Here is a 15867-nt window from a genome sequence, read left to right as displayed (position 1 = left end):
AAAAAAAATAGCAGTTGAAAAATGTGATTAATCACAATTAATCATGGAATTTCTTTGTGATTTATTAGTCCAAAAAATCTAAACATCGGTACCACAGATAGCAATATTGTCTCACATTGATTTTATTTCGCCACGCAGTTTTTTTTTTTTTATTTGGCTTTGCTTGTGATTGTTCTGCGCATGCGTGACACAAAGGCTTTCTCGACGCCGACTGGCTGTGGCCGATGCGACGCCTCCAAATGTTCACTTCGGCTTATCACACCAAAATGGGCGAAGGAGCAAAATCTTTCCTTTGAACGCTCGCTTCAAACGCGCAGCCCGGCACGCAACCGCGCCCGATCACACTAATTGCATTGACTATATATGGAAAGGCACTGCCAGAAATGCTGCACGTGCATTTGGTTTGACTGTAGAATTAGATCAACATCAAGTAGAGCAAAATAAAAAATAAAAACACCACCCCCATAATCAAATAATCAACCAAGACTCAATTGATTTTCATATCCCTACAATCTTTTAGGTCAGGCGTGGGCAAACTGCGGCCCGGGGGCCACATGCGGCCCGTTAGATGTTTTAATCCGGCCCGCCGAACTTGAAAAAAATTAAAATAATAAACCTTGTTAATGTTTTATTTTCTAAATAGTGTGTCTTTTCAAAGACATATGTATTGTTGAAATGATTTTGTTCACTTTCATTTAAAATTAAATGTATTTTTTTTTCTCCGATGAGGTGAGGTTACCGAAACACTCCATCCATCTGCTCCTGGTCCCGCCCCTCTGTCAAATTTTAGAGCCCATTGTGGCCCGCCAATAAAAAAATGTGCCCACCCCTGGTCTAGGTGGTAGTAAAGCACATTGCCTGGAAGGAGAAAAAATGTGCATGCTAACTTATGCGGACTGGACGCATATTTATTTTTATTTGCGATCAATTCTACATTTCGCTTGCCACAAATTAATGTTTAGTCACAGGTTGGACGTAAAAAATCAAAGTGAAAAGGACAAACTTCTCGATTAAATATATTTTCTTTGGCCTATGACACAAGGTCTACAACGACTATTCCTGATGCACTGCCCCACACAAATAGTAATTCAGAGCATGTTTAAACGTCACTGGAAAGTGAGTGGCCATTTGTTCGAGCGCCACTGTTAATTTCCAACTGACGTATAATTTCCAGCCTTTAAAAAAAAACAAAAAAGCACAAGTCACATATTTCTTCGCTACAAAAAAAGCAATTAAGATGAATTTCCTTCATGTTTAGCTTGTCCATGTCACCACGGTACTGTATGACTGTGCAGGTAGTGGCATATCGCAAATAAAAATCATTAATCATAAATCCTATCTGTACGTCCCCTGGCCTCTCGTTACATTTTCTGCTGGCTCACCAGCGCTGTAGCCTCGCTGCATCTTCACCCGCAGTCAGATGTTCGTTGATTAGATAACGCAAACTGCATTAGGCCACCGGAAATGACAAAGGTCAGAGTGTGCTAAGGGCAGCATTTTGCACGGATTCCTGGTCAAATATTAAAGATTTAAGAAGCATACATAACCGAGGAGGGAATGTGACACATGGGTGGTTCTCCGATGTCGTTACTGTTCTACATCTTTGAAGATTGCGTTCCGGGATAGCTACCATCGGTTAGTGTCAATTTGAGGATAAAAAAAAAAAAAGTCTTTGACTGACAATAGATAATGCGCCTCCGTACGCTCCCATTTTAACTCTGCCCCTGTGGATCTTGTCAACTCAACGTGGGTAACCTTTGCTCTCCTGGCTTCCACACCCTTGGCAAAGATCATTGCCGGGATTATCAGTTACCAATTCATCTGTTTCATCAGAAAGTTTTGTTCCACAAATCGGAAACGAGTTTGATAAACCATGAGACGACCAGATATCAATCACAACATTTTTTTTTAAGCCTTACAGTGAGTTAGGTTAATAGTGACTAAATTCAATGACACCCATTAACATACTTTATTTACTGCCTCATCACAAACAAGAGGGTGAGCTTTTCCAGATAGAGGCTTAGACCGAATTAAAACCAAGCAAATGCTCTACGAATCACCAAACGAAGCAAAGCAAGGAAAGGCAAATTTATTTATATAGCATTTTGAACAAAATACAAATCATTGTGTTCAATGCAGTTCTGTCTCACTGATCCTACATTTTCAATCAGTGAAACAATGAAAAACTCCTTCAAAGAAATACCAAACAGAAATCCTGAACAGATATGCGCCACACTTCTATTCCCCCAACTACTTTGATGACGCATTGAGTAGTATATTCTAGGAAAGCGAACAAGCACAGTATACCAGGAAGTCACATTTGTGCCACGTTTTAACATTTTGAACTAACATTGTGTGGCCAGTAGAGCTGGGTATCGATTCAAATATCCAAAATGGATTTGATTCGATTTTCGATTCACTTTGATTGATTTTCAATTCTAAAGATTTAACGCAGTGCCAATTTTCCTTTCCGGTGGAAGGCATTCTCAGAAATAACAATTCTGCAATTAGTACAAACTTCTTGCTGTAACTAGGTCCATTCGTAAAAATATTAACATTTACATTTAGAATGTAAGCCAATGCAATTACATTAATCATGATCAAATCAAAACAAAAAAATAAATACATGCTTCATGCTTGTTGACGCTGACTCCACTGTTTCCGCTATTTTGTTTCGATACACTACTGACAAAATCTCGGGTGACACGTGAAGTCACCTTTATTTATAGGGGGGGGAGTATCATATGGTTTTATGAATCAATGTCGGGCTATAAAAAGGAAAATCGATTCAAAACGGTATATCGATTTTTTTAAAACCCAGCCCGAGTGGGCAGGATGAGAATACTGTAGCTGCGCCAGTTACGTAGCAGGCCAAACATCACACCAACATGAACTGACAAAAAAAAAAATTCTAATAACGTGTACATTTTGTGTTTTTCCATTACATTCAAGTTAATCTCAATCACGTCCTTGAAAGTACAAAATGATTCAGATTAAGCAACGCAGCTCTCAAACCATGGGATGATGTTTGCTTTCCTGTCTGTATTCAGAGTGAAATGTGTTTTTCTCCCTAACGCAGCCCCAAAGTTGGACAGCACTGGCCCCGTGGTAAGAGAACAACAAGTTTCCTTACAAGCTCACAGCACCACCCTTTCTGGTCACACCTTTTTTACAGCGCCGGAGAGGCCGTGCTCCACTTTACACCACGACCCCTGGCCTCATCAAAATACAAATGCATTTTGGGCTCATTTACAAGCAGGAAGAGATGGAAATACAGCGGCTGTTAAACACCCCCCCACTCGACCCCAACTTCAATAAAGGATGTGGGGGTGATGGGCGCAGGAGGGACTGTCAGTCAGGCAGGGGTCCCTGGGGTGAACAGAAGGCAGGCGGTGGTGTCGCTCAGCCATGACCAGGGCACAATGACCAGGACCTGACCCTTCAGAAGTACCATCTCACACATGCCAGCACAGGGATACTCACAAGGAGGCGGGGGACCCCAAGAGGACGTTCATGTGTTCTTATTTTGCACCCGTTAGACCCCAAAGAGGAACTACAGATAAAGAACGGTAAAAGAAAAGAGATATGTGGTCTAATCTTTTAATTCTATTTTTTTTTTCTTCCAGAAACTGAAAGTGGTCCAGAGTACAACACACACATGGAAATTTCGACCAGGATGGTGAAGACAAAGGCTGTCCCTCCACGCCCCTCGCTGAGTGCACACAGTCCACTGGACACACAATCGAGAGCGGAAGCACATCAGCTGGCCTGGGCCCGTGAGTCGCACTGAATGGTGGAAAGAGGCGGGGGGGAGTTGGAATAGAGAGAAAAGAGCCCCCCCATTCCAAATTATTCCAAGTTATTCTGCTGGATGACTGACTTCATTTCCGACAAAAAGCAGAAGAGAAAAACAGGAGGGGGGGGGGCAGGTGGGGGATGTAATGGAGGACTGTGGGGGAAGAGGTGGTGGTGGATGGGAACAGGGTGGAGACCAAGGTGACAGTCAACAGCTCCCGACTGCATGTGAATGGAGCCTTTTCTATTCACAAAAAGGATGTGCGCAGGCTTTCGCCGCCTCAATAAAACAAGGCGTTTGCATTAAGGGAATTGGCGATATTTGACTACCGTATTTAATTTTCCTGTAATAGACGCCGAGCCCCAATTAGTCACTGGGTGTGTCATCCACTTATAAATGCTTCCCCTCAAATAGACACACCGCCTTTTTCCTCTCAAGGAAAAAACACAAGTTGTAACTGTATACTTCAGTTCATATTGTTCACACACGGCTACTGAGAGTCAGCTTCTCAGCTCGCGTGAACTCCATTGTTAACCAAAACAGCAGCCCATCTCTGAAATAAATTACAGCATCAAGGTGTTGGAAATGAGTTGCCTGCACACCACTGAATATATTACTTGCACACAATACCTTCAACAACAAATCCAGTGGACTGACTGCTGTGGCCATGTTTAGGATGCCATTTTGCAACATTTGTCCATAATGGTGAAGTCTACTTTCCTGAAAACGCCACATAAGCTTGACATATTGTTGGACCCAAAACGATATTCCTGCCATTTCAAAAAATGCAGCATTAATACTTATGTTTTGTACACTGTCATCTTTTTATGAATTTTGAATTGTGGCTTTAAGGACAAGTGCCCTTGTTTGCATAACGTTACCCCCAAAATGCATTGGTACAAAAGACGCCTCTCCCTGGAGCTGCAGCTGAATAAATACCACTTTAATGAGAACGACAATATCAGCTCTTGAATGACAGCAGAATGACAGCGCACGGAAGATTTTGAGTGGAAGGAGGAAGACAAAGTAGGACGTTGTGGTGAAGAGAGGGCGTGATGTTATAGCACGTGCAGACCAGGCAGGCCAGGGCCTCGAGGCCGGCTGCTCTAGTGTGTGCCGGAGAAGGGGGATCCTGGGACAAGCATTTCCTAAGTGGACAAAGTGGCCGTTTGTCTACTCGCTCTGGCCCATGGCTCACTAGGCTCCAGTATGCCATCATGCTTTTGCTTGTGTCTCAGTCTTTGGCTTCCTATCCTGATGGTAGGAGGAGGGTGGATGGCAAGAGGGGGGGGGGACTGAAAGAAAGACACGAAGAGGAGAAGGAAGAGGAGGAGTGACGAATGAGAGGAGAGAGAAAGGATGTGGCCTGAGCCCTGGGAGCCGGCCAAGTCGCCCTCCCTTCGCTCCGCTCTGTCTCCCTCTGCTACCAAAACCCCTCCCCGCCTGCCTCTCGCCACACAATGGCTGCTTCTCTGCTGAAATTTCACGTTATTGGATGCCGGGCTTGGAGTTTTGTACTCCCACAATGTCCAGGCAGTGGAGCATGCTGCAGGGGAGACACACTCTGCAAGCTAAAAGCTGGAAAACCATTCCTCCTTTCATTAACATCAGAAAAGGGGAGAAAAGTCCCCACTCTAAGCTCATTTTTTCCATCTCCCCATCGCTCCTGCATGAACCTGTATCGAAAACTAGAGAAACGTTCTCCGGCTCCACTGGACAAATTTGCCTTGTTGGACTTTCTAAGCGTTTGTTGGTGGGGGCGATCATTAATAAATCATTGGCAAATAAACAAGCTACTTAGCCCCCAATCCGATTTTGTAGCTTAGCCTCTGTTTGGATCTCGGGTAATGAAGGGGGATGTGTTAAAAACTAAGCTAGATTTAAAACAAATCAAGTCAGATTTGAACACAAGAAAACGAAGCATACAGTTTACCATTGAAGATAAACAACAACGCGCAATCTGGGCCGCGACTGTCGATTCCAGCAGTGCGATCGCCAGCTAGCTAATTAGCCGCGGTTCAAGAGCTCTAAATAACCAGCCAACTTGAAGGGCAGCGCTAAACAAATGACACGACCCAACATGGATGCAAAGCAAATTATGACACGAGGACCACAACAAGAAGGCTCATCGGGGTGCTTTATGTTCGCCATTAATAAAAGCCGAATCCGTAATTGGACAATGCCCACAAAACAGTCTGCGTTTGCACGCCTGCTTTATTAGCAGCGTTGAAAGCCAATACTTTGCCTGTAGAAGGAGAAGTGAAAGAGAAACGTTGCCGTATCTTCTTGCAACACCTCGAGGCTGCGGGTGAGTCATCTCTCTCACAAGAACATTCGGCCAAAGCTACCAACTGACTCAGGGAAAAATAACACTCTGCTGCACTGAACAATGAAAATACATTTTACCTCTTTTTTTTTTTTCCAAACTCAGCCCCTTGGACAAAATAGCAAGAATGTGTTGACAAATTAGCGAATCATCGTCAGGCCATGTTAGCCGGGAGCTTGCGCAACCCTCAGTGTTGGAGGGCAACCCGCGAGCTGGAGGAGCTCTCGCTCCGACTTAATTGGTTCACCTTTACATTTTTGTACGTCATAAATTTTTACGTGATCTGAGCAAGGGTGCACTACGTGTGTTCATTTGGTTAAGTATGATTGTTTGTTATATTAGTGCAATACTATTAAAATATTTTTTTATTCATAGAAGTGATTGGGAAATGCTCTATTCGGTTATAAAAAAAAGCCTAGTGCGTGAATCTTTTGATTTGTTGGCTGTTCTATTTGTTAAAATTTATGATATGCATTAAGATCTGTTTAACAATGATAAGTGAGTTGAGCATCTCAGTTAAGCGACTACTGAGCGGCAAACAATTGCGAATATTTTCCAAGACAGCGAATGTTGCATTGACGTCTGCGTACGCTAGGTTTCGTTCAATGTCGCAAAACGTTTGCCGAACGTTCCCCAACCGTTTTAATGATTTTTCTTGTCGCGAGGAAATTTTGAACATGTTCAAAATTCCCTAGCGACAAGAAAAGTACAGGCGAACGTCTGACCACAGTTTGGCAACCTAGAACGAACCATGATGTGAATGTGCATTTTTCTACATTTGCAGACAGTCGGAAATGTTCACCCTAAGTAGGCTGGGGGCTTTTTTTTTTTTTTTTTTTTATGGTTAGCCCCCGGGGCCGATGAGTAGGTAAAGGTGGCCCTGTGCAGCAGTACATAAATTGGAGCAACAACGACACACAAACGAAGTGAAAATAGAGTAAGCCAAAAGATACTTCTAAAATATACAGTAAAAAAAAAAAAAATAAATAAAAAATGAAGTCTGCATTGCCTGCTATAAAGCTGCCTCACCGAACGGCGTAAGAGTTAACCAAGATCAAGACAAGCAGGTTAGCAATTGTGACACGTCCAAACACGCAACTTCAAATAGAAGTTTTAACGAGTGTAAATTTGTTGACAAGCAAGCTTGTTCCCCACTGGTTGAATTTAACGAGGTCATAAATTAATAGTGTTGTTTGTAGATGAGAGAAGTTATGAACAAACCCGCCAACAACGTAGCTGCGTGGACTCGTCATTTTAGCCTCCAGACGCCAATAAATAACCATGTAAACGTATTCATCATTCATTCATTAGATAAAGCAAATGCACTCAAATAAAAGAATCCTTCATTCTATGTTAGTGCTTGTACAGGCCGTTCCACAAATTGGTGCCATTTGCGTTGGAAATGTGCATCCTGCACATTGATGTATTGTGCAAGACATTAACATTCTATTAATATAAATGTCATGGCTATAGTTCAGTATTTGCTGATTTTATGCTAAAAATCCAGGAAGAGTTTCAGGGAAAAAGAAAGATCTCAAATAAAAGATCTCTGAGATTGACCAATACGCATTTTTGAATAGTACAATGTGTGTGCCAAAAAAGGAAATGTTTTGAGAGTGTTACAAAAAGCAACTGTTACAGAATCGGTAGACTGGCCCGTAATATAAATGTAAATATATACTAACATTTAACACATCTACGCATTTATGTACTGCATATACATTTTTATATTAATTTGAGACTTTTTTTTTAATGTATCAATATCTCAATATCGGCAGACCTTTAAGAGCAAAGACTCTGACTCCAGTCCCAAAAAGTGTGATTGGGACATGCCTATCTGAAATCATCCGATTTCAATTTGTGTGTTTACATCGGATCAGACACGACCATGGTAGGAAACTATGTGGAATTACATTAAAATGAACTATGAAATGGTGCTAGTGTGAAAGGCACCATTTATTTTTGGGATCAGCAATAAGTGATATTGGAAAAAAATATCAGATATTCAACCCACTACCACCTAAACACAAAAAAAAAAGCCACAGAGAGAGTACATCTTAATTTGAACCACACGCTTGATTCCGGTAAATTAAAACCTTGCGCATGAAATTACCATGTGTGAGTGAAGAAGAGGAAGCACAAGTTTTGGCTGTTGCGCAACCTCCATGGTTTGCTTTGATGTTAGAGCAGTCTCGAGGGATCGTGATTCTAATTGTAGTCACTCTATAACTACAGCGGGGATGAGGAGGAAGGCTGGGAGGATGCGGGGATGAGGTATTAAGCATCAGGTCATACCAGAAGAAACCCAACGGCCAAACACTATTGCAAATCTTTTTGTCAGAATTTGGATAGTCACGATCTTCTGTAGTGCGAGGCTCACAAGAGATTACGTTCCAAACGGAACAACATTAACAACAGCGGTACAGCTGTAATAATCAATTAATTGACGGTCAATAATGCAATTGATTGTGATGAATTCATCGTTCATTGTGTCTTGATGCAAATGAAGGAAAACTGAGGGCACTAACGTCTTCTGTTTAACCAATGCAAGAGTTTAATAAATGTACTGTATAAACAGGATTTAAGTAATAACGATAGCAATGTGCCTAACACAATAAAAAAAACACATTACAGACTTCCAGTATTATCTTCCAAAATGACTAATTTACTGAATGCTTAAATGAAACACAATGATTTAAGATCCGAGGTCTACCTCCCAAGAAACACGCCCACCAGCAAAATTGCATTTGGCACGCACCGAAACCCCTTCCTGTTCTCAAAGGGTTTTGGGAACTCCATCAAAGAAACAAGGTTTAGGATCTACATCTGTGCTCTTTTATTTCTGCGGCCTTGCAGGAAAGAACCATCTCAGGCCAGCTGTAAGCAGAGTGCTTGCAACAAGGCGCAGCCTTCATGGTCCCCACATGCCGCACAACTGCAAACAATATCCACGATTGAGACGCTTATTGCTCAAAGCGTCTTCTCGCAGGCCTTGAGATACGCCACGACCAAGACACAAAGTACGTTCTGATGTTCTGCTGTTGAGGTGCTGACCTCAAACGGCATAGAGGTGTTATTCTAAAAAGGTATACTTGTAGGCCTGAAATGTGCCCACAACAGTGCTGACATTTAAAGCACTTAAAATACTCAAAGAGGAAATGAAAAATGTAAGGGGGAAGTGGCCGAGCTTTTAAAACGCACAGAATCCAGGCCCGACTCCAAGCATGAGAATGGAACATGCTCTCCGTCACGGGCAGTCCGAGCAGTCTGGTTACTCAGAGCACCGCTGCCATTAATCACCCAAACAATCACGCGGCAGCTTCTAGAACAACCAGACACGGGATCATAAATATTGTGTCTGCGAAATAACTTTAGGAAACCTCTACCACTGAGAGCAAATCATTTTGCAATACATGAACTGTGTGGTTGAAGTAAAAATGTATTACGTCAAATTATCAGGAATGTCTTGGGATATGAACGGAAGTGAATCTGAATATGTTTGCTGCTTGAGTGAATCTGCGGTTTTGCAACTCAAGACAAGTTCTTCCTTCAAATGACACCAATTCGAATAATAGCACCTCACAAAGACAAGTTAGGAATTTTTAAACTGATAAATGAGGCCTCAGCTTACTACATGCCATCGTGAAAACCTTCGGCCAATCGAATTTGATTGCGGCTAACACCAGAAGTTACAGCGTTTAATCGGCAGAGCCTTTCACTACAAACAGTCCAATTGACTTGAAAATTGTCTCGCGAGTCAACCTCAAGGTCCTCTTGAAACAAAAGCTCGAAGACCACTGAAGTGTCCCGCAATATTTATTTAGTGTCACTCACGCCACACCAAAGACGTCTTCCTTTTACTGCTCCGATTCCGTGTAAAGAATAATGATTATAAACTATAATTTCAAAACATGAGATAGCCTGTCTGTTGCCAAAACACTGAACGCAAGGCCCCGTCACTCAGGCTGCAGCCATCGAGTATTTTTAGAATTGCTTATTCGAAAAACTAAGCCATCGATTAATCGGATAAAAATTCAATTTAAAAAATTGTCGCAGGAGTATAACGTGTGACTTTCCCAGAGTGTGTATGGCTTTAAAAGAGGGGGCTGAGCCCAGTGAGTGACGTGGGTGCCAGCAGCTCATTCATTAATGTGCTTATTGGGCTATATTAAATAAGATAACATCCATATGTTATCTTATGTTGGCGGTCATGGAAGTGTTGGTGTGGAAGACATTGCACTTTATCTTCCTTGTTAATGGTGAAATGATCCCAAACTTTGGACAATCTCCGTCTTTGTCTCTCTGCTGGCGACCATTGCAACAACTTATTTCTCCAGCAAGTGACGTTTTCGACTGCAGTATTAGTCTATGTGGTAAAATTACGACTGCAAATCTTTGAGGCAGAGAGACAGCTTTGACTTATTTTGTCATCCATCATTATTCACTTCATGAGGATGTACTTGTAATGTCGCTATAACTCTTACGTGTATTACGTGAACAAATTACATGTCATTCGTAGCTGCAAACAACACTTCCCCAAAGGTTGCAGAAGCAAAACCAAGCATGTGTCCTCCCTCAGCTCAGCAGACTTCGTGAATAGGGGCAGACACATCTAGATCGGATTATCAAGTAAAACATACGTGTTCAAGGTCACATCCAGTCCCTGGCAAGGACTCAAAAGATCTAGTTAAAAAAAAAAAGAATCCAGGAAATTATTTCTCTTAACATAAGGGCTGCAGGATATCAGCAATTACCCAGGCCCGTAAAACACGAGGCCCAGCAGCTGAAGTAGCTGTCTCCCTTTGTCGTTTCATGACTTGATGAGGGCTGTTTGGGAGGAATGCGTTTAGAAAGCGCCGCCACAGGAATGGGAGTGCAAAACAGCCACAGGTGATAAGATCACAACACCCGCATGGCAGATAAAAATGCTGAGCTGTCAAATCAATCACACAGATAGGAAGAGGACACAGTGAGAGGGACCGTCAGATATCACCTGACGGGCAACAAGACAATGGCGCGGCACAGCAGGAGTATTGAGACAAAGGGGGCCCGAACCTTATACATGATCATTTCACTACATGCAAGACAAGGCCAAATGACCTCCCGGCTCATAAAGAACGGAGGAACACTTTATTGGCCGCCAGTGACAACAATACACCAGCTTTAGTTCAAATGACCTTTTACAACGCATGGCAAACCAGATGTACGGCATGAAGAACTTCACAAAGACCAATCCAAAGTACAGATTTGTTCCTAAATGCAGTATATGAAACAAAAATTTCAATCAGCTGAGCAGTAAAGCTTTTACATGGCCGTTTTTATAATACAAGGTTCTGTCCTACGGCCACTGATTGGAGCGCACACCCTGACGACTGTTTGTCAGGTTAGTGTTTTTTTTTTTTATATAAATCTTAATTTCAACAAGTGTCTTGCTTGCGTTGCGTTTTTCACTCAATGAAAATTATATCCCTCGCACTGTTGCACGTGTTTCTGTATTTCATAAAATTGTGTTTACGGTATTTTTTTTTAATTGGCAGTACCAGCACAATACATGTGGAAAATAGGCATGCTCACATTGCTCCCATTTATTAATACTGTTCTTTTTGCACGTTTGTTTTTAGATAAACACACGCACTCTTCTGCACAATTTTTTTTTCATTCATCATTTTTAAAGTCTCGAGCATGAAACTCTTGAACGGATTTGCGTAGTTGGTGAAATTCGGCGACGGCCTTTACTTCCAGGATATCTAGCTGAGATTAGGGTAGGAAACAAAAGAAAAGTTACTATGGCAATTTTGTCCTTGGCATTAGGGCCAGTTCTGTTTGAGCATGAGGCATTGGACAGAGACTGAGGGCAGTAAGAAAACAGGCGGAGATTGCGGAGTACAATGCTTCAGCAACCCGGGAAGCTATTTTTATTTTTTTTGTAATTTCTAGTTTAGTATCTTTGAATGGTAAAACATGGCGATGTATCTGCTTCGTCAATAAGTGACCAGGTACAACAATTAGAGAGGATCCTCAGTTTACGCCGAATTTCCATTCCTGTTGCGGCGATGACTTGAGTTTGTACATGAATCAGAATGCACCGTCGTTTCTATATGTCCTATATTATATATATTTCCTAGATGCATGAAAAACACTTCCAACCATCCATTGGAGGTCTTGCATATAAAAGGATCCAGTTGAAAATCAGTCAGTACAGTGGTCACTGAGAGTGCAACGTGACAACGTATTCTAGTTGATGCCAGGACTGTTGCAAACCGAGGATCGCTTGTAACTGCTTTTGGAAAAGGTCCATTTCTGGTTGCTTTACTTTTTTTTTTGCTGTAACGCCAACGACTACAGAATGACTACAAGCTACAAGGCAGGGGAACTATATGCAGGAGAAAACAAAAAGGACAGAATGGCCCAAAGCCTTTACCAGTGATTAGGGATCAGCACCAATAGCCAAGGTCACACGAAAGAGCGGATACCTCCACACGACACCCTTCTTGTGACAATTTTTTAGCGAACAAATCAAATGTAAAACTAAATAAATAACAGAAGGAGGAAAAAAAGGGAAAAGAATGGAAACGGCTGTTGCAACGTTCCATATCCCGCTCCCTCTGCGTTTCTATGAATCATACACCCAGCAAGACAGGTGGGGGAATCCTAGCAACAATATTTGGATCACTTCGCCATCTTAGCTGCCGCCATTACGCAGAGAGGAACAAACCACAGCACATCACGTAGGCCCTGTCGCAGTGTTTCCCAACGTGCGGGCCCTGTGGCTGCTTCCACTATTGACGACAAACGCGCAGTGTGTGTGTGCGTATGTGTGTTATACAGGAAAAGGCTTTGATTCACGTCGATGCTCACGTGCAGTTAGATCGCTTCTCCCCAAAAATTTGATATTGCTACACAATCTAAGCCTCACTAAGAGTAACAGTGACCCCAAACACTTGCCATTTGGTGGAGTTTTCAAAACTTAATTTTCTATTTGAATCAATTATATTGAACCAATTTGAGTGAAGACTGCTGCTGTCATAAAACCTTCATCAACAGCACAAGCTGTGTTTGAAGTAAGATATTAATACTAATTGCAGTTGTATAAAATAACAATAAAATCATGGAAATAAAAATGTTAGAAACAATAAACCAGTATTTAGCAACACAAATCCAGTAGGAACCAAATGAAATTCACAACTGAAGTAATGAAAAAAATAACACACAACACAATATCTGTTGAGCATAAGTGAGAAGCATATAGCGGGCTAGCGCAAGAAGCAAACGTTGCTATCAAAGCTGGTTACAAATGAGTCCTTAACAGGACCGGAACCAGTAAGCAGGAACCAAGCAAATTAAAACCAGTAACAGCGCTAGACTGTTGGCGATGAATCTCCAAATATCATGACAATGAAACACTCGCTGGAAGAAAGTACTTGGGCAATGCAAGAGTCTTATTCTGCTGTTGAACAATGCGTACAGAATTCAACCTTGCTGCTGGCTGAAATAAGGTTTAGTGAGGTGTACTGACACAATGTGTAGAACATTCACGGCATATTTACGAGGTATGTCAGAAAGGTTACACGACTGGTGTTAAAAAAGAAAAAAGCTAGATTTGAAATCCAAACTATGACAAATTTTCTCCTTGGAAGTCTAATGCACTTTCCTAGCCTTCATGCACTCCAGTGCAGCAATGTTCTCAGCCAATAAGTGGTGGATGCTCAAGGCATTGTGACCTTGCACAACTCTCGCCTCTTCTCACGCACTGAACAAAGCACATACCTCAGAATGGTTGATCATGTGACCCACACTGAAGTGAGGTTGGGATGTAGTTTGTGTTTGACATGTATTCCTTTTTGACATTAGTACTGAAACTTTACAGACACGCCTCGTAAGGCGGTCGACCTTTGATTCCAGAGCAAAAGATGGACGCGCATGCACACAAGCTAATTCAGGTACGTTACGTAAACGCGTGGTTCAAGGACAAAAGCATCTATGCAACGTATCGCCACCCCGCCTTCCGCGAGGCCTGTAATGGAGAGATTCAGTACATGGGTGTGTTTGACACATTAAAAGCGTGACAGTGTAAATGGCTGTGGGGGTGGAGGGGGGTGAAGAGGAAAAAAGGCAGCAGCACATGACTTCCTCTGTGACAAATACATTATCAAAAGACACAAAACAGTGTTGATGTGTTGCACACAAGCGCACACAGACATAAATGGCGTGAAAAGGAAATGTGATCATTGTGTGACCGCGGCTGCAGAGAGAAACAGCGTACAGTTGAATGTGAATGGGGCCTGGCAGGTACTTTATGAATGGAGGGGATCATGTGACCGCAGCACCTCCCGAAGCAGATATTTCTCACTGACAGTCAACAAGAGCGCACAAGGGATCAGCCGTGTAAAACTATACCAAAAAAAAAAAAAAATGGGTTCAGGATACGGAAATAATCACCCCTTTATCTGTCGTGTTCTATCGACTTACGAGGCGCTTTTGTTGCGATCGGGCGTCATTTTAAAGCGTTTTTTTTATGAATGGAGATATGTAAATGAGCGTGATTGAAGAAAAAAAAGATCTTCCGCCGTTTGGAAATGAAACATCCATTTTAAGGCGTTTATTGTCATTTCTTTACCACGACGATTTCCCAATTATTGTCCATAGGCGTATGAATGCTAAAAATAAATGGCCGTTTTACGTCCTTATGCTGTCTCCTAGTTGCTTTTGATACACGTTCACTTGAAGCTTTTAAACAAATTTCACACCAAAATAAGCGTGAGTCGTTAAGGGTTATACTCATGACGACACACATACACGCCATTCAAAAAATGTACATTCACATATTACCCGTGTCGTTTTTATGAAGCACCACACGTCACGAACGCGTAGCAGCAACATGAAAGGGTAAAAAAAATAATGGTTACGTGCTTAATGGTGAGAATTTGTACTCACTCGTTGTTTGGATTTGTTGAATCTTCACTCATTTTCTTCCTCACGGGGATCCGAGTCCTAGCACTAGCATCGACGGCGCAGTGACGGCGGGACAAAATAGCACAAAATTCACCATTTTCCTCCACATAAGTACAACCGAGCCGTGTTTTCGTTTGACGTTTATTGAGGGTGGGGTGCTCGGTAAAAAGCGTAAAGAAGCTCCCCCTCGGTGGAAAAAAAATGAAAAAAGGTAAGGAAAGAAGTGGAGCTAGCGTTAGCCGTTAAATTGCGAGGAGGAAGAATGACAAATTCGCCTTCTCCTCCCTGGAAGTAAAATCCGACCGTGACAGAAAATTAGCCATCTTCCTGCCAAACAAGCTCCGGTTTGGTGTGGAGATTAAAAAAATACAAAAAAAATTGCCCCCGACGCGTGTGTATATATATCCTCAAAAAACGCAGAAAGTGTTGAAGCCCGTCACGTTCGGCAGCGTAATAGTCGTGGCTTGCTGTCGAGCATCCATTCGCCAACTTGAGAAGCTCTCCGGGACGACACTTGAAGCAGCGCCTAGTTGGAAAGCCAGCCTCGCTCCGCCAACGTGTCCGAGTAATGTCCGCTTAAAGGCAACCTCGACGCCCGGGAGGGAACTGGAAGGGAGGGAGGGAGAAGGGAGTCAAACGTTTAAATGGACTTTCTCCACAAATGTGCGTTAGAAGCGAGCGAGAAAAAAAAATAGTTTTTAATTTCCCCCCTCAGAAGTTGGCGGACATCTGCTTTAATCGAACTCCATTTTCAACAAGCGGAGGGGAGGCATCGGAAAACTGGGCGGATGTG

The 15867-nt window shown here is 42.4% G+C and overlaps 1 protein-coding gene across 1 annotated transcript in view; it reads right to left on the bottom strand.

The window, feature by feature from the left end:
- Positions 1-15867, bottom strand: part of spred1 (sprouty related EVH1 domain containing 1) — a 37755-nt gene extending 21888 nt beyond the window's left edge. Inside the window, exon 1 of the mRNA XM_088314032.1 lies at positions 15057-15867. Within this exon, the coding sequence (XP_088170158.1) occupies positions 15057-15088 (32 nt within the window). The 5' untranslated portion in view covers positions 15089-15867. The remainder of the gene's footprint in view (positions 1-15056) is intronic.

This window comes from Idiotropiscis lumnitzeri, chromosome 1 (genome assembly GCF_059441095.1).
Source record: "Idiotropiscis lumnitzeri isolate Australia: NSW breed Sydney's pygmy pipehorse chromosome 1, RoL_Ilum_1.0, whole genome shotgun sequence".
In the NCBI taxonomy this organism is placed as follows: domain Eukaryota; kingdom Metazoa; phylum Chordata; class Actinopteri; order Syngnathiformes; family Syngnathidae; genus Idiotropiscis; species Idiotropiscis lumnitzeri.
The sequence above is the reverse complement of the archived record's forward strand: the minus strand, read 5'-3'. Positions and strand labels throughout refer to the sequence as shown.